This window comes from Stegodyphus dumicola, chromosome 6 (genome assembly GCF_044657685.1).
Source record: "Stegodyphus dumicola isolate Sdum_Otavi_A_Nest chromosome 6, ASM4465768v1".
In the NCBI taxonomy this organism is placed as follows: domain Eukaryota; kingdom Metazoa; phylum Arthropoda; class Arachnida; order Araneae; family Eresidae; genus Stegodyphus; species Stegodyphus dumicola.
In genome coordinates, this window is record NC_140773.1 from 112989118 (window position 1) to 113008939 (window position 19822).

At 30.1% G+C, this 19822-nt stretch overlaps 1 protein-coding gene across 2 annotated transcripts in view; it reads left to right on the forward strand.

Moving 5' to 3' along the window:
* LOC118202257 (serine/threonine-protein kinase NIM1-like) overlaps positions 1-19822 on the forward strand; it is an 85363-nt gene that overhangs the window by 53831 nt on the left and 11710 nt on the right. For both annotated transcript variants that reach the window (XM_035374406.2, XM_035374407.2), the window contains exons 2-4: positions 7702-7861; positions 13861-14056; positions 18177-18445. In XM_035374406.2, the coding sequence (XP_035230297.1) occupies positions 7724-7861; positions 13861-14056; positions 18177-18445 (603 nt within the window). In that variant the 5' untranslated portion in view covers positions 7702-7723. The remainder of the gene's footprint in view (positions 1-7701; positions 7862-13860; positions 14057-18176; positions 18446-19822) is intronic.

A 19822-nucleotide genomic window follows, 5' to 3' on the forward strand; every position in this document is an offset into this window, starting at 1 on the left:
TAATATTTTTTTAACTTGAAATTGCCGACACATGTATATTTTCGTCATTTAAAACACTTCTATAATTGGAAGCGTATGACTACGACCAACGATTGTGAAAATAAAGGTCGGGGTAAGGACGTTTTAGCCGAGTAAGGGATGTGGAAATATATATATATATATATATATATATATATATATATATATATATAATACATATTTATAATTTTGGTATTGCCGACTGCAATAAAAAAGGAGGTGCACAAGTAGATGTTATAGGAATTCCTTATGCGAAATTTCAAAATTCTACAGATAATCATTTTTTAGTAATGCGAGACACATACGTATGTACAGACTTCATGAAAAAATTCATTTTTAATCCATTTTGCAATCCGTTTTAGAATATAGAGTCCTTTACTCTGTTGGGCCCACCAGCGGCCGAGCGGTAAAGACGCTGAACACTGGTAGTTCGGTCTGAGGTTCGAATCCCGCGAACGGGCTGGCTGCATGGGCGTTTTCGTGGTTTTCCCCATGTGTAACGTGTATACGAGCCAGTTTCCCTTAGAAAGTCCTCCACGAAAGGCATCCGTCCCTTTAGGCAGATAGCCCTCGTGTGCTTTGCCATAATTAACTACACCACACCACCTTTACTCTGTTAATTTTTACTTTCTTTACTTCGTCGCAGGAAATAAAAATGTCCAAGTACTGTAGCTTTTTTTTAAATATTATTTAAAAAAGCCTGTGTTTAATGTCATTCGCAAATTTTAACATGAAGGTGGAGCATATCGATGAAACATTATCATATAATAAATGCTTGTTTGTATGTTTTAAAGTATCCTTAATTTAAATGGCTTCTCTAGCTATAACAAATGTAAAACAAGCAATTTTACTTTCTTAAATCTTTTTTAAATTTAGAATATAATAATCGCAGTTGATTGTCTGTTTCATTCAGTGCGTTAAATTACATCCAAATATTAAATTGTGTGATAAAATTAATTCAAAGGAATTTTTAATAATAAGGAGGTAGGCTGAATAAAAATTCTGTTGAAATAGGCTAACGCGTTCTGACGTGTTTCGTGTCGAAAAGCGTGAAATGGCGGTATCAAGCAGTGTTTTATGAGTATAATTTTTATTCATTTCTTATATTACAAAATTACTAAGAAGCTTACAAGCTCAAGTAGTATTTCAATTTAGCGGTATCATTTCAAGCGGTCATGTTAACGTCGTTCCTCTCTGCAGTAGGGTCCGAAAGTACTACCATTTGAATTTCAGAAATCGATGCGATGGCTCATTACGGCATAGCGCGATCGTGTTGTGGGGGCACTGTAAGTAGCTAATAAATGTTCTTCATATCAAAAATGCACGTAGTCAAAAATATTGATAACTGATGATGCTTTTTACTGTTAAAAATCCTTAAGGATATAATATGATAAAAGCGCATTATTCTTAAATACTTTTGCGTGAAATCTTTAGTATTTTCGCTTTTATTTTTTTTTTCTAGAAGAAATTTAATTATATTGGTTGGAGGAAAAAGTAACGAGCAAACAAATATGGCATACATATGTCCAAAAATATAAGTAAAATTAGTCTACGTCAAGCGTTATGCATTTACAGTTACATATAATGCTGAATCATAGATACTACCTCTTATAATTCATCAAATTCAACAGCTCATAAGCTAAACTATTGGCATTCTGCATAGCGGAAAGGAATGTACAAAAGATACTTTTTTAGCATTTGTAGTTACCAGTTGTTTAAATCACAATATTCTCTTTCTCTTAAAAAATGAAGCAAAGAAAATACTAATTCGACTTTTATTTAGTGATTTGTTTGTTTCCTTTTGAAGTTTTAATTAAAGCACAAAGCGAAGCACTCATCTTTTAATAATAATGAGAGAAATTTTCAATTTTAAAATTCGTTTCTGAAGATTTGAGAAACAGGCAAACACAAATCTCATGTATTTAACCATCACCGTGATACCTTGCAACTTCCATCTACCTTTTTTCTCGAAATGAAACTAATCTGATCTTTAATGTGATAGTAATGAACTTTCTGCATTGCGTGACAAACTTTAATTTGGATTGAGTTTCTTAGAAAGAACAAAAAATATTGCAGTATGATCTCTGTATCGAAAGAGTAAACTAGCTTCCGAAATTCATCTGTACAAAATCGACTTCCTTTCAATCTTTCAACCGGAAATAAGTAATCACGTTTCCTTCCTAATAGTTATGTCGATATTCGTTTGGTTTAGTTATTCAATAATGCAAACGAAGACTAAGATCTCTTCAGAGTGAAAAGCCATTAATCATTTGTTTCTTTCAGGGTACTAACTCATGCAAATTCGCTGTCAAAAAAACTATACAGTCTCTTGTAACAAACTTTAAATCATTCTCAAGATATCGTAAACCTATTGGCAGAAATTCTTAAAATTAATCGATATATACAGGCTGTTCCATAAAGCTGGACACATTTGAAAAATATCATACAAAATCAACATACTTGTGCATTAGAGTTTGGTTTGCATTTAAAGGACTGCACGGAGAACGGATTTCGTTTGGCGTATAATATGCTTCTTAGTTCAAATTTTCATGAGTAGAAGGACTGTTACTGTAACAGTAAAAGAATGGAATGAGAAAAATCAAATTTATATGGTATTTACTCATTTGTATTTTCAAGAAAATTACAGTGCTACACATGAAGTAGTAATGTTGATCATGAACTCTCAGCTACATTGCTTGTTTTAATGCATTAAAATTTGCCATTCTTTTGTGACATTTTTCGTACTGGAACGTTATGTCGTTAAAAACAGGAATTAAGTTGTATTTTATGCCTAAAACGGTCTATCTGAATGATAAATGTTTAGATGAAAACAAAATTTTGATCCCCCAGCTTGCTGATTTTACACGAGTTTTTAATATATGTTTAGATTTATGAATACCGTGTATTTTTTAAATCTCAAGAAGTCTATTTAAATATTTTTAAAACGCTGCTAGCTGCGGGTTCGTGGGTATTTCTTTAAGTAATCAATCTAGATGAACAGGACGGAAAGGGCAATTTATAATAATTAGTAATGTCCACACATCAAAATAAACAGCTCTAAAATAACTCAAAGAGAACGCATATATTAAGCAAAGATTCCTTAGTATCCGAAAAATATCGTAAATTACAGACTTAACTCACATATTAAACTCTAAAACACATGTCAATAACGCTTTCAACAGCAATCAAGTACTCAGAACTAGTTAAAAACCGACTCGTCCTGACTATCGGAACCTAATTTATATGTTGCTGCACAGACTTCCGGGGGGCCTCGGGATAAGTTGCTTTTAACTGCTAAAATACGTTTTCTTCACATCTCCAAAAAGGGGCTAACTTAGCAATAAATCGTCAAATGCCGCCAAGTTAGTAACAAAAGTTGTTTAAAGTCTGTCAGAGAATTTTTTCTCATATCAACTGATTTTATTTGAGATATTTTAAGACTTTAAACGTTATTGCATTCAGAAATGAAAGATCTATAATTCATGCAAAATAAATTTCGCACAAAATAAACTCTTATACCGTTATCCTAAAATAAAAATTTTAATAAATAAATAAAACAATACACAATATCACAGTCGCCCGAACGACAGCACAACAATGCAATCAAAAGGATCTAAATAGTTACTCAAATTCACCAGAGTTTAAAGTATTTCAGCTGTTTTAAAGAAAATTGGGAGAAAAATGAATAAAGCAACACTTGAAATACCAGTAATTAAAATGATATTCTCAAATTATTTGGTTTCTATGTACGATCTGTTTCTGAAAGCATAGATTCATTAGACCAAAACTTATTGTTTAAACTGTTTGCAAAAGAGGAGAAGTTTTATCTTATTTGATTTGAAATCCATTACCTGTTGAATAGAAGGCCACAAATTGCATTTCGACGGGGAAAAGTAATTAAAAAATAAGTAAAATGAATTTCAAAAGGAGTAAATACTTTAACAAAAACGAATTTGGAGTTTTCCAAAAGGACGTTACAGTGCTGGTAACCTCGTTCTGCTACACAGATCATTTAAATATAATTAATACCGGAATTAACTGATTAAAAAAACTTGAATTTGCGAACTAAGCAAATAAATGTCAAGATAAAATAACACGCCGAACGCCGATAAATGCTAGCTGTGGCTTTGAATTTGCGCTTTGCCAGCTGAGGATGATGGTTCGGTAACATCACCGAAACTAGTCCTGTGAAAATTTGCAAATATAACGCTGATTTTTGTTGCTTGACTTCTAAAATAAACATCATTAAATGAAATAAGCATGCATGAAATAATCACTATTCTTAATATCTGCGGTTAAGATACTTGAAATATATTCCTATTTCACGAAAAAAAAAAAAAAAAAAAAAAAAAAAAAAAAAAAAAAAAAACACCATTTCTTTTTACTCAATACTTAAAAATAATGTATCCAGAGCCATCAGGTTTGGGAAATGTGAGAAAAAAAAAATGTGAGGGAAAAAAAAATCTGTTTTGGGCTCAGTTGCCTCTTCGGAGATCAGAAGACCCATAAATCCTCTGGCGCTAATTCCACGCTATGCGGGGAATATTCTAATGCTGTCTGATTATTTCAGACCGCACTGTCAATGTCTCAGCAAAACGTATGGTAGGGAACTAAAAACCATACTTTATTGCGCAAATTCGGTCTTTTATTCCTTATGATTCTAAGCAAACGGAGTTTTCATTGTAATTACTGTTGCGGTTTAACCACTTATCGATAAATACGAAATTCATAACAGTAGTGAATACATTTCCGGAACGAATTTTTTTAAAATTATTTCCGTGTTACCTTCTTTGAGCTGCCTCTACCGATAAGATTCTTACCTCCATGCTACTAATCCGACTCGATTAAACGTAATAAATGTCCTCATTCAATGTGAATAAAGGTCAAGGCTTTTTTTCAGACACCTTGATGTTCCGCTTTTGAAGTCTGGGTTTAAAGTCTAATATCGGTACAGGTAGGTGAACCGAAATAGTCTTCAGATTTTTGAATTGGCCTTTGTATTTTCAATTTCAAGAAATTTTTTTAATATTATTGTCTTCCAGTTTTAAGTAACTTTATTCCCTGCATTTGAGAGTATGGATAATATAGATTATGGTACTGAAAATAGAACTCTGTTAATTTTATGTCTTTAACATTTCTTTTTAAGAACCTTTTCAAAATTGCTAATTTTAAATTGCTGTTGAAGGCAAAACTGATAAAAAGGAATTAAGCTTTAATTTAAACTCTTTTTGAGCTTTTTTTTTCGGTCATTTATTGAAATTTTCTATTTATTAAAACAGGAAATCACTTGTACACTTTATTCAGATAAAGAATTAAGTTAAAATAAATTCCAGTCATGGTTTTGAATGATAAAGTTCGTCGCAGTTGTCATTGCGAAATTATGCGAATTGCTTAATTGAAATAAAAGAACATGAAAGACATATGATCCTACATTAAATATGAAATCCGTTATTACACGTTTTCAGAGAAATCGTTAGAAAAGTTCAAATCAGTTATCGATTGGGTAAGCTTTCTGAAACAATAAACAAGCAGAAAAAGTTATGATAGAAAGAAATTGAAACGCAGAATTAAAAATCTTCAGTTTTTCACTTTTTATCGAAGTATTTCTGCAGATTGATATTTGCCATGGTGAAAAGAGAGAGGCATTCTCGCTTAAACGTTTTTTGAGCCATGTGCTCTGTTTGTCATCGAATTCAATGAGCTTCTCTCTTTAAATTTCTGGCTTTCTGATATATTTCACATATAGATATTTTACAGTTCTGCATTTACTACTTCGAGATTACATATTTTCTGCTGCAATTTGTACATGAGCAGAGCTGGTTTCTTTAATTACGGCAAAGCATGCGAGAGCTTATGTGCCTAAATGAAGAAATCCTTCGTGGATTACTTTCTAAGGGAAACGGGCTCGTATCCATGTTACATATGATGAAAACCACGAAAACGCCCGTATAAACAGCCCGTTCGCCTGGAATCGAAGCTAACTAAGTTTTCAGCTGCTTTACTACTTGGATACTGGTGGGCTACAAGTGCTTAGCATCGCTAAGAAAAGAGCAGCTTTTTGTATAATTGAACACGCACGCAAAAATGCATTCTGAAAAATCAGCTTACTATCTGATATCTCGAAGAGTTTATCCTTTCTTTAAAAACTTTTTAAGTATTTAGAAAATAAACAACATAAAAATCATAAGGTGTAAGCATTTGAAGTGTGGTCTTAGTCTGCACATTTTAATTTAAGCCCTGAAACAATTTAAGCATTTACGAGAGCAAAATGTTTACTAAAGCGGAGCGAAATTATAGCATCATTGAAAGAGAACTAGCGGCCATTATTTATGGACTGCAGAAACTAAATCATTACTTAGACGGACAAAAATTCAAGATCCAGACGGATCTGTTGACTTTTTTTTAAAGAAAATGATGGGATCAAATTCTCGTTTGGCTCGCTGGACATTGTGTCCCCAGCATTACAACTAGTGAGTGAATATCACTAGTGGATACAATGTAAGGTAAAAATTAGTGAAAATGATTTTTGTAGCATTTTGGAATTATAATTGTGTAGATTCAAAATTGTTTGCATTGTGTGTTTTATTTTCAAAAATTGTTAGAATTATATGTTTTTATCTTAAGCGTTAGCATTTTGTAAACTTTGAGCAATGTACTTTGTATGAGGCAGGCATTAGGAGCAGTTTAAATCTTTTCGTTGTATTTTTGCGTTTATATTATATTATCTAGAAATAAGTGAAGGATAATGTAACTGGCTTCTCTATTATCACTTAAATGGTTATTTAAATCGTTAAAAGTATTTAGAATTTTTCCTTCCATAGTCTAAGAAAAATCCTTTAATGAGGGGAGGAGTTGTAATAAAGTCGCATAAAGGAAGAAGAAACTGAAGATTAATATGGACAAGGATGTCTCGAGAGCAAAAGATGAATGTTATTATTATTTAACTTCCGAATATGTTTTCAATAATTAAGTTGAATTAATTGTTTTAAAAATAATATTAATATATTGGCATTGTTTCAAACGAAGGCTCGAGAGCCACATATTGCTCTCGCACGTAAAATGTAGAGATATTTGAATTTGTTTGAAAAGAAAAGGAAGATATAGGTTTTTTTTCTCATGTTGATTGTATGTAGCCTTTTATTTTGGGCATTCAATAAAATTTTCATGCGGTGTTCCAACATTAGAGTTTTTATTGGAGTTCAACACCACACCATTGAAGCATGAATATCACATCACAGCTAATTTAAGCGTAAGACCCCACAGACATTCGATAAAGAGAGCATAAACCTTAATATTTAAAATAACAAGGATAACATTTATTCTGCTATTATTTCATAGTAATTTAATACCACTTGAAGAAATTTGCCCTAATTTAGTAAAGAAGACTTATTAATTCAAGGCATAGCTATGTATTTTTTTCATTGAATCACTTGCACATGAGGCTTGCAACAAATATTTCCTTCTAGTATTAATACTTTTTCCTTACTAGCACATGTGGTTTGTGGAAAGAAAACAATAAGTACTTTGAAGAGGTCATCTTCGAAATATTAAAAAAAAAAACTTTATGTAATGGGCGAAGTTTATACTGCAATATAATTACATTTTTCTCCTTTCTGCGAAAATATTTTATATTTCAGACTGCAAGTTTGTATTAACATAAAAATATTATGGTGTTTGTTTCAGATGGCTGATCGAGGTTGCATCGATGTGCATCAACATCGTTGTATCCATTTTCAGCATGCCAGCTGCAAAAGTTTCACCAGCCAGTAATAGCCTTAACGGTCGCTGCCAAGCATTACAGAGTTCTAGAGAGAGTACAAGCTCAGAATGCCCTTCATTACAAGTAAGTATAACATTTGACAATGTCATCAATAAACTTTCATTCAATCTTTTTGAAAAAATTATGAATTCATAGTGTAAAAAATGGATAGAATGATAAAAGAAATTGTGAATAAAAGTATCATCATTGATGCATCAAAATGTATCAATGATAATCCTTTTATTTCTTTTAAAATTTTTATTTAAAAATATTCATTTAGTTAGTTCAACAAAATTCCGTCTATCAATGTTTCTAAACTTAGTTATCAGGAAAATACTCTACATTTACTTTTTAAGCGTTTCGTTTATTTATTTTGCAAAACAGCTCAATATTTTTTTTGCAATTTTTTCCTAACTAGTTTCTTATTTCGCTACTTTGGAAGAAAATCGGCATAACTCAATAATTGCGATTGATCACTTAAATCATAACTAAAACGAAAATGTGGTATATTTTTATGTGGAAGGTAATTACTAGTGTAAAAGATGTCACTAACGTTTATTAGTTACACACTTCATAATCAGTTACACTTTGGTTAAATTTTGATTTTTTCCTCGGTTTTCGAGTTGTGCCTTTTTTTTTTTTTTTTTTTTTTTTTTTTTTTTTTTTTTTCCAAAATAGCGATATTTTCAAACCCGTTGTTTCATTAATCGTCTACTTTTTTAATTCTGTCATATTTTGCTAAAACCTTGCTCAACTGTTAGAAAAATTTTGAAAACTGCAGGAACTGGGCAATTAGTAAAGATAAATCATTTAAACATACCTGCAACATTTTGTGTTTAAATGAGCATCAGCACAGTTTACTGTATAGCACATTAAAGGGTAAGTAAAGAAAGATCTGGAAGTCAGAATGGAGATCAATAATGCTTACTCTTTTCGAAGCAAACAGCTAGGTTTTTTCATTATGGGATGTATTCGAATGTATGTATTAAAATGACTCAAACGAACTACGAAGAAAACTCATTTTCACCTTTCGTAAAGAAATAGTATTTTTTCTTTCTGATTTATAAGTATTTTTGCTAAAAGTGAAAGGTATAATTAAATTAAATGTCTAATAGTCTATTAGAATTATCATTGCTTTGTGAAGTAATACTTTCTGTCAGAAATACTCGAAAAGTGGATAGAAAAATTTAGCTAAAAAAGAGAGAGACAATAGCATAAATTAAATAGAAAAATGTGTTGCAAATGGCAGTATATTCAACAAGAAACAAGTGTCGAATGGACATTATATTGCGATTAAGGAACATAAAAGTTTTAGAATGGTTATTTCTGAGTAAAAAAAAAAAAAAAGAAAAAAAGAAAAAGAAAAAAGTAATTAACCTTTAAATTATTACGAGTACATTAAAATAAAACTACTGTTCAGAAGAAATATTTAATGAGTAGAATGACGTATAAAAAGGGCAGAAAATCAATAATACAATATTATTACTTATTAGGTATAGTTTACAAAAATGTTCTCGTATCAATTTGCTAAAAAGCTAAAAATAGTAAAGCAAACAATTGCATCATTTGGAGAATAGAATACTTAGAAAATCCTGGTGAGCTATTTTTTAAAAAAGCATTTCTACTTTATTTCCCAGAAAAAAAATTATTTTCTTGCGAAAATTCTTCTAAAAATCTAACTTCTACTAAAAATGAAGTTTTTTACAGTTAAGAGTAAACAAGAGAAATTGAATAGTTAATTTAAATCAATACAATTTTATTGCAATTTCTTTTAACAAGGGAAAACTATATTATTAACTGTTGCAATAAAATAACTCCGTTTCATACCATACATCTTGTGATATGTAACTAAGTTATTCTTTCAAGATATAAAGACAGTAAACATAATTTGACTGGAAAAAAAGAAGAATGAAACTTTTAATTTAACAAAATGCTTTTCTAACTGACTTGAAGCACTATTATATTTAATCTTATTTTAATCGAAACATGCTTTTAAATTTTGTTTGAAATGTTACGCTTTTAAATTTCTTGGAAAAATTTTAAAAAATACAATAATTGTTTGCTTAAAATATCGAAATTTGTAAGGCTGTCTTTTATTGAAAATGCTAGAAATTTAAATTTACACACATTTCGTAAATATGGAGAACAAAGGGCCGAATGGGTAAAGCTGCTGAACACTATTAGGACAGTTGCAGAATCATTAAAATGCTCAGTGTCAAATGTAAACAAAGTGATTAATCCTTATTTGAGTCTTAAAAGGGCAGAAAAACATAAAGTTCATAGTCTTTCTCCACGACATATCGCCGAACGCTGAACGCTCTGCATTATTCTTTATGAAAAATATTTACCGGAACAAAAATGAAAAAAATATTGTCACGATAGATGAATCTTTGGTATATTTGAATGAGTGCAATAAAAAGAGGTCCATTTATTATAATAAAAGAAGATAAAAAAAATCTTAAAACATGGTTCAAAGAATCTGAAGATTATTCTTGAAAGGGATTAATGTTTGTTGCTGATTTTTCATGTAACGGCAAACTTTAAATAAGGAGAGTGGAGAAAAATGCTAAGATTAACTCTACATATTATCAGGAGCATATTTTGTACCCAATTTTCAAATATGAAATGCCTTCTCTTTACCCAAAATGTCATCAGTTAATAGAACTACATCAAGACAAAACAAGCAGCCATACTTCAAAATCCACTGTTAATTTCTTGGAAAAATGGAATAAGAAATGTGTATCAAAACCATATCCTTTGTTCATATCCCTATTAAATTTCCTGATGTATCTATCTCCCATGGAGTTTTGCGCCTTTGGACTATTAAAAAGTCGATTTTCCTAACGTTTACCTTATAACCCTCATTGGACTTATAAGGTAAACTGTTCAATAGGAATGGAATAAAATACCTTTCTCGATACTATAAAAGGCTTTATTGGAAATTACGGTGTAAAAAATAGTAAAAAATAAGGCTTAACAAATAGAGTATTACACACAAACACAAAACATTTTGGGTAAAATATTTCTGTAGTAAATAAAATCTTTTAAAAATATGTGAGCAGCCTCTCTACATATGTACGTACAGACGTCACTAAAAATCCATTTTAAATCTATTTTACAATTCGTTTTGGAAAAAACGAATCCTTTATTCTTTCCATACTTACAGATGTCACGCAAAAAAAATCGTCCAAACGAATTCAAAAACGATCAAAATGAATATATATGGGGAAATATAAGACCCGAAATTTTTGGCGATAGCAATATTTATTTTACTTCGCGAGGAAGTAGAAAGGAGAATGTATAAAAACAGAATTGTAGAGTATTGTTGAATAACAATTAAAACTCGAAATTTGATCAATCTACCTTAATACAACAATTGTATGTTACAACAAGATATCTAACATGCACATCACCTTGCAAATTCAATAGTATAATATAAAAAGTAAAATCTATGCGTTTCATCCTGCATACATTCCGACAAATTAGGTTGCCTCGGATGCTATAATGGCAGGCCGTTTCATTCGCATATCTTTGAGTTCGGGTTAATTTTATGAGCCACATGTAAGGAATTTCCAAGGTAAGTTATATAAGCGTTGTAATAACAGTATTTTTATGGCATAGAGGATACTTAAATGAGTACCTACGACTGGTTCTCCAATAGTGTAAAATACACTCGGATTCTATACCCAAAATCCCTTTCTCCAATTTATGACGAAACCTGGAGCAAAACCATTGTGTGCTTTCAATGTTAAATACTATTATACAGTTTATTAAATAAGTGTTATGACTGCAAAGAAATTTGAAATAAAATAGCAAATGAAAAAATCTCGAAAAATCGAATTAATTTCAGTGGCATCACTTAAATAAAACTCAAACTTTTTTGGTTCAAAGTGTACATAAATATGACTTTAGAAATATCTTTTATTAATTACAATAACTGTGCTAATGCTCATAAAAATTATTAAATAGGTATATTTATTACAAATTAAACGTTTTTTAAATTACATCAATCTGATATGTTATTGAAGATACAAATTATTAAGAATTCATTCATAAATCATAAATATAAGTGACAAGAATGAAATTATGGAAAGAAAAGTTTTCTTTGCCTCATATTTTATAGTTTTCTTGATCTCATATGTTTTGCAGCAAGATAAAAATTGATTTTTTTATCTTTGAGTGCTATTCTATTTCAATATATAGTCAATGAATAAAAAAAGGTTTTTGAAATTGTTGAAATGGGTTCACCGACATCTTTATGAATATTTATTTATTCGAGCCGCGCTTTCATAGGTTGATATTTATTGGATTAATACTGAAAAGCAAGTACAAGAGAACGTGTGAAACCGGATCTAAAATAAGAAGTTTTTAATTAACAATACCGTTTTTGAAGATGATAACATAATCCCAAAACTGCTGATTTTTTCCCCATTATTCAGCACATGTATCCAAGCACATCCATTTCTGAATAAATATTAACCGAAATGAATCGAGGTTTTCATTGCAAAGCTTCCATTGTAAAGAATATGGTAAAACGTTTTGCTTATACAAGTTCAACTATGAAACACTTCTAAAAATTAATTTGTTACGGTAATTATTACAGCGTTTTTTGCGTTTTTCAAAATGGCAGATATAAAGCTTTAAATAATCATTTTAGCTCATTATTATCTCTGTTGAAGAAAAGGAATTGTTTGGATTCCAAGTAAAATACACGGCTGTATAAATTTTAAAAACATGCTTACCGCCAATTTCTAAGCTTCTGAATCTTCAGACCGTTACTATTTTCTTAGTATCTTATAAGTGATATCGTATTAGTTCCCTTTTATTTAATTTTCTGCAGTTTAAACTGATATCCATACTTTATAATCAAATCTAAAAATTACGTACTCTGTAAAATTCTTTACTGTTTTTTTTATTTCGTTACCTGTTTGTTTTTTGGAAAGTTTGCAATATTATCGTTTGGAGACAATGTTCCACAGTAAATGTATTCACACCCTTTTAAAAAAAAATATTATAATTTTTAAAATTGATTGTCGGATACAGAATGAATCTGAATGTTAAAGGAATATTATTTATTATAAAGTAGAATATTATAATCTTAAAAAGAACATTATTGCAGGTAATCTTCTATTATACAGGTGTGATGTAAATTTAAAACAACAGATTATTTATCTTTATTATAAGCTTATAAAAATTATTTTATATTTTTTATGTTCTGCTGAACATTACTGTTAAAAGTAGGTTTTTAAACTATTGTTTGTTTAGTTTACATGATGTTTGTAAAATAGAGATGTTTGTAGAATAATATGTAGTTAATTATTTGAGAAATAAAAAAAGAATTAAAACAGCTTCCCAGTCCAGTCTTACAAGCGCAGAAGGCTGAAAATAAAAATAAATAAATATGTAAATAAATGAGTATTTAAACAGAATTTTATTTTGAGTTATTGAGTTCACTTCAATTCAAATGGATCTGTCTCAATACATAATCAGTACATACGTATCTTCAAGAACTTTACTTTAAAAGTTAGAACCCACGCAACCAAAATTCACAAGAAGATCATCCCAGTAAGACTAAAATAATCACTACCTGGACGAATCTCATTTTAAAATTTAGGAAAGCTCGCTTTCTGAATGCCTTAAGAAGGGGAAAGTTATATGAATAATTAAAAAAACATTCAGAACCTTACATCAAAAAGATAAGGAGTAAACTATGAGAGTAAGTACAGTTCTTACTCATTTCCGTTTAGAAATTTGATCTAATGTACAATATTTTTAGTCACATATGACGAAGAATATTATGATAGCTAAAAAAATATATTTTTACATTTTAGTGCATTTAACTAAATCTGTGTAATTTCAGAATGTTTTTCTACATACTTTACTAAACATGAAAACACGTTTTTTATCACTTTCTAAAAAATATATTTATAAATAATTTTACTTAGTTTTTATTGAATAACCATTGTAATTAATCACTGATGTTTTAACAAATGTGTTTTCCATAACTCATTTTTACTTTTAAAGCTACGAATTTTAATCTATTCTTATATATTTTTTGTGAAAATATTCTTATTTTCTAATAGGAAACTACAGAAGATGAAGATGGGCGAGGTGAAAATAATTCTCCTTATCTAAGGGCTGTAAAAAAATTGCAGACTGACGAAAAATGGCAGAAGGATATTACGCTAGGAAGGCGAATCGGTTTCTATCGAATGAAAGAGGAACTAGGCACTGGAAACTTTTCGCAAGTCAAAGCTGCCACACACGCTCTTACCAAAGGTAAATATTAAGCAAAACTTGAGAAACGTCATTCGAATTTCTTGAATCTTGAAAAAGATTTAAGATTTGAAAATTTGAATTTTCGCGAGTTTTTTTGTCATTAGTCTTTAGAATCTTAATTTTATTATAAGTTTTCCGTTATTTTTGAGTGGAAAGTTTCGTTTTATTGATTATCTCATTTACATTTTATGTCATATTTTACAGTAGCCGATTGGAGTGTAAATATTTAGCATCATTGTCTACGTAATTGAATTGTTATAAAGGTATTTTGAAAAGGTAGCTAAATGTTTTGCTTCCTTAAATATTTACTAAAGATAAATCATGTACTAATAAAGCTGTTCAGATAAAATTGAAATTTTTTGGAAATGCTATCAACTCTTAGTAAGAAGATTCTGCAAAACTAAGTGCACATTTTTATGGTCATAAATTTCTTAATTTTTGTAATATTCAGTATTCAATAATGAATTATAATTTTTCTGAATAAAATTCGCAAAGTTATACGAGAACGAATTTAAAGACATATGTCATTTTTGCATAGCAATTTTGATTTAAGGGTTTTCAAAACAACGAACTTTACAGAAGATGAAATCATTAATTTCCAATTTCTGCTTTATAATGAGAAAACTACGAATCAAAAAGGTGAGAATTAATGTCTCCATCTCGCGCAGCAGTTATCAGCTTTTAAGTTTGTAATGGACTAGTTTATTATGATAAAACCCATTGCTAGTATACATTGTGCCATAGAATATCGCACATAAGCGTACAGAACATTTTGTTTTTAAATCATAATAGCAAATGAATATTTTATGCAATGAAATATTTAATGCACAGAGTTTTGGTTGATTACGCCAAAGCACGCAAATGCTATCTGCTTAAATGGACGAATGCTTTCATGGAAAATTTTCTAAGGAAAACTGGCTCGTATCTCACGTTACACATGGAGAAAACCACGAAAACGCTTATACGGCCAGCCGGGTTCACCTGAAATCTAATCCAAGTCAGAACTATAACTGTTCAGAGATTTTACCGCTCAGCCGCTGGCCGCTTTTGTTGTGCAAGGATTATATAAAAAGTTTATTTTCATTTCTACAGAATCCTTTCCATACACATGCACAGCTTTTAATAATTTTATTCCGAATTTAATATGGAATAAAATTATCAACATTACTTTATAAAATTTTGTAACTGAAAATAAAAATTTGACTTAAGCATTGATTTATAAACTTAAATTGACGTAAATATTGATTTAAATAATATAAATATTGATACAAAATGTGTATAATAAATAATATTTAATTAAGCTGCTGGTTTCCTAATGTTATTAAATATCCTCTGAGACTATAATTTTATTGAGAGAAAATTATCTATAAATGTATTTAAAAATTTTCGCATTCATATATTTTGCATATATATAAATGTAAATATATAAGAAATGCATATATATAAATGTATGCACACTAACCGTATGAATGAATGCATGCCAGGTAAGCATAAAACAAAGCTAATGCAAGGAAAATTGCTTTATCCAGGACAATAAAGAAATGGAATGCTTCCCAGATTTTAATAAACGAAACGACGTTTAAAGTAAGGTTTAATTAAAATGATATTAAATGCTATATAAATTGGGAACTTTACATCTGGAATATTTTGGATATTGCTATTCTTTCTGACAACTTGATATGGAAAACTATGAGATCAATCCAGTTTTTATCCATAGAATATAGTCTAACAAATTGTTTAAGCAGTTCAGTGCAAGACTAGGAAAAAAAAATCATGTCTGTTGTATGCTATTTTGTAAGTTCCCGTTATCGCTTTGCCTTCTATTGCTTCTCAACGGGTATTCTCTTCTGTGCAAAGTTATGGGATGACTGTTATATTCTTTGATGATATGCATGCTGTGCTTCCTCGGAGTTCAGAAAATTTTGATACATACTGATCCTGATATAAAAATCCTGTCTACAAATGCTGATAATAATTGATATAAATTAAATGAAAGCTTTTGAGAAATTAGGTAATGATGAAATGTTGGGTGTGGATGTTGAGTACTCGATGCTCTTGCTGAGTTTCAGTAAAACAAAACCTGCGGTAACACGGATGCTAACGAATAAATAGCGATGACAGAATTCATGCTTACTCGCTTACATAAAAGTTGTGGCTGTGACTGCATAGCACCTACAAGACAGAATAATCTTACAACTGGTAACAGTAAGTCTTTCATGAAGGAGACCAATAAAATTCTCAAAGATATTTATGATAAGAAGATCGGCAAAATTCCCAAAAAAGGCTATAGTACTTAAAGTAAATACCGAAACCAATGTATTTCATATGCGCGTTTTACACTATTTTACTCCATTCTTGAATCATTTGCTTTTGAAAAAAAAGTTTCCTTTTGCCCAGTTCCTGATGGTAGTTTGAGTCAATATGCAACTTTTGTGGCGGAAATTTCATTAGGATATTTGAAGGGGTTTTATGAGAAGAATCAATTGGACTGTGATTTAAGACAGCAGAAAAACAATCGTATGCCTTTCAAGAGATAATATATAATTTAACATGTTCTGTATTAAGAAAGACACACCTATTAAAGCAATATTATATGAATAGCTAAAACAGAAATCACTGCAGAAGAAGTCTTTCACAAATTAAACTAAAGTCGTTGAAAGCAGTATTTATGCAAGATCAAGATCTTTTAGAAATTTTATTCATTGTATTTAAATTATTGTATTAAACTGCGACAATGCTCCCACTGTTAGAGGTTCGAACAAGGATGTATCGGATCCTACAACATCCCGGATGTATGAAATGTGTGAAGAATCACTTTAACATGTGCTTAATGGTTAAGAAAATGAGAAGAAATTGCATGCTTATGAGATGTTAAGAAAAACCTCGGTACTTATCGGGAATCCTCTAGTTTTTCAAAATAGAAGACTTAGCTGAAAAAGGAATTACTGTTCGAACTCCTCCGATGAATAAAAGAAATATGAAAACAAAGCTCCAGAATTAACATTAAGAATTATTTACTCTATGACAGATGAAGTTGCCTCTTCTGGAAAAATTGTCCTCAATCAGCCATTAAAAATTATTTACGAGTAATATTTCTATGTTAGAATGCCCTCAGTAAAAAACTTTGAAATTAAATGGAAAAGAAATTATGAAAATCATGTATTATAAGATAAAGTTTCTCCTTCTCTCATTCACTTCTCAACCAGGGAGGTCTTCAGGGGATTTTGTAAATTGTTTTCTATGCCTCTTGCTACATTCTTTTAAGTTTACCGAAATCAAACATTTTGGACCATTTCGAGCAAATACTTTGTGCAGTCTTGGAATTTCTCTTGCGATATTCTCCTTTTTACTTGCTTACCTCCAGTCTCCTCTTACAGCTTTATTCGCGAGAATTTCAAAATCAGATTCTCTTCTTGATGATATCATTTCATCGTGCTGAATACACCGCATCCTAGGCAAACTATTCGCAATAATGAATAATAATTATGGAACTTCGGAAGTATTCCAATGTTACATCATATTATAGTTTATCTTACTAATTCACTTTAATAATCAGTTTCTTTTTCGCATTCTTTTAGTGACTTCTTCTGAGTCTCTGCCTAGTAAAATCTCACAGTCTTCAAAGTTTAGGCCTTTCTCCAACCGTACGCCTACGTTTCGTTTTCCGGCATTTGGTATTTTTTAAATAACTTCTAAAATACTCGTCTTCGGAAAATGTTCTCTCTTTCGGTTATCAGGAGTCAAACTTTTCAGCCACGATTTAGAATTAAGTTTTAAATTTCGTTTCGAGTTTTGCATAAGAAATCACGACTTCCTAAAAACCTCAGAAGTTTTTCATCTTTATAGATCAGTCTTAGGATAAGCTTTGATTCTTTCTCTGCTATAACTTGTGGATTATCTGAAAAGCGGAAACTTCTCTGATAATCGAAAGCTAAGTAGGTATAAAATGTGTTTTAAAAATATACTTAATTTTATTATATTTTATTTTATTATACTTATTTGTGTATGTAAAATATTATAAACTTATGTATTTTTCAGTTACAAAATTTGCAGTAAATTCTTTTACTGCAAGTTTGCTCAATTTTCCTCATATGCATGATGTGTTTACTTTTTCTTACAGAGCGAGTGGCTGTAAAGATCTTAGATAAAGCTAAACTCGATAAGAAAACGCAAATGATGCTTGCAAGAGAAATCGCTTCCATGGAATCTTTACATCATCCCCACGTTATCCGTTTATATGAAGTACTTGAGACTTTCTCCAAAATTTACTTAGTCATGGAGCACGCTAACGGTGGGGAATTATTCCACAGAATTTCCCAAAATGGTCATTTTAGTGAAAAATCTGCAAAGCCATTATTCGCACAGATTACTGCAGCTGTGGATCATATGGTACGCATAACACTTAGACATTAGTAGCAATCACAACATTGGTGTGCATGCATTCGGATATTTTAATAACTAGTATTGAGTCCAAAATTACTTTTTATGGTGATTTCAAAGATGTAAATAATTTTTTTCCTGTTAAACACAACTCTTCTTCCTAGCTGTTAATTCCATGTTTACTACTTCCGTAAGGAAGCGTAAAATAAGTATTTCAGATTCCAGCAAATGTATACTATTACATGAATATTAAGTCATTCTTCATCAGCTGTTTCCAGCAGATTGAATCTGTTTTTTTTTTTTATGCAAATAAGTTTTCATTTTATTTGTTGCGTGACAGGAAGCGTTTCGGGGAAAGTGGCTTTTTGCTAATGCGAAAATTATAAAATTTCAATTATTTCTATGAAGTATAACATGCTAAAACAAAGAAAAAATATTATCATTTTTATTTAAAATGCATATTTTGTTTAATTCAGTGTTCAGTTATGTGCCAAAGTAAACCATGTGCACCTCACAACGTAAATTATATCAGATTTGGGTCACCGCACTGAAACATTTAACGAATCGCAAGTTCTCTTACTTCATTTGTTTTTAAAGAACCATAAAACCATTATGATAACTGTAGTTTTGCCTAACAAATTAAATATTTACTAAGAAAAAGTATAAAACTTATTCTTTCGAATCTTTATATCCGCATTAAGATTTGGAGCTCACCAGCGGAAATTATCCTCTCATCAACCACTTTATTTGCTATAGAAAATAATAAATGACTTCGAAAGAGTTTCAAAATCAGGAGCAGTCGGTAAAGAATTATATGTCTATATATTTGAAGTAATTCATATTACACATGCACCTTTGAAGCAGTAGGAACTAAAATGAAAGTACTGAATTTTTTTTATTTTTTATTTGCGAACAAAAAGCAAACAGTTCTCTTCTGGAATAAACTTCTCTTAGTACAGACAACGCGAAAAATTTAATTGGTAAGAAATGCACTCTTTTAGCTGCTTGCCTTTATAAGACTATCAGAGAATATCTGAATTAAATATCAGTTTGTTTACTAATGAAATTCTTGATCTACCTTTCATTTATTAAACTTAAAATTAAATCCTCATGAAAGTATTGCTCGAATTAATTATATGTCTAGTATCTACATGTGATAAATTTGCTAAAATATGTATTGTAAATTTATCGTCATGTAATAAATACTGTGGAGTAATTCTAAAAATATAGTGATAAATAATTCGTAACGAACGAACTTTTAAATCAAATACTTTTATTTGATATTTTATGAAATTCTTTCTCTAATTGATGACGCGTTCATATATTAAAAATGTTTAAGAGTTGAGTTCGGTAAAATAACGATACAAATACCTAATTCAATAATGA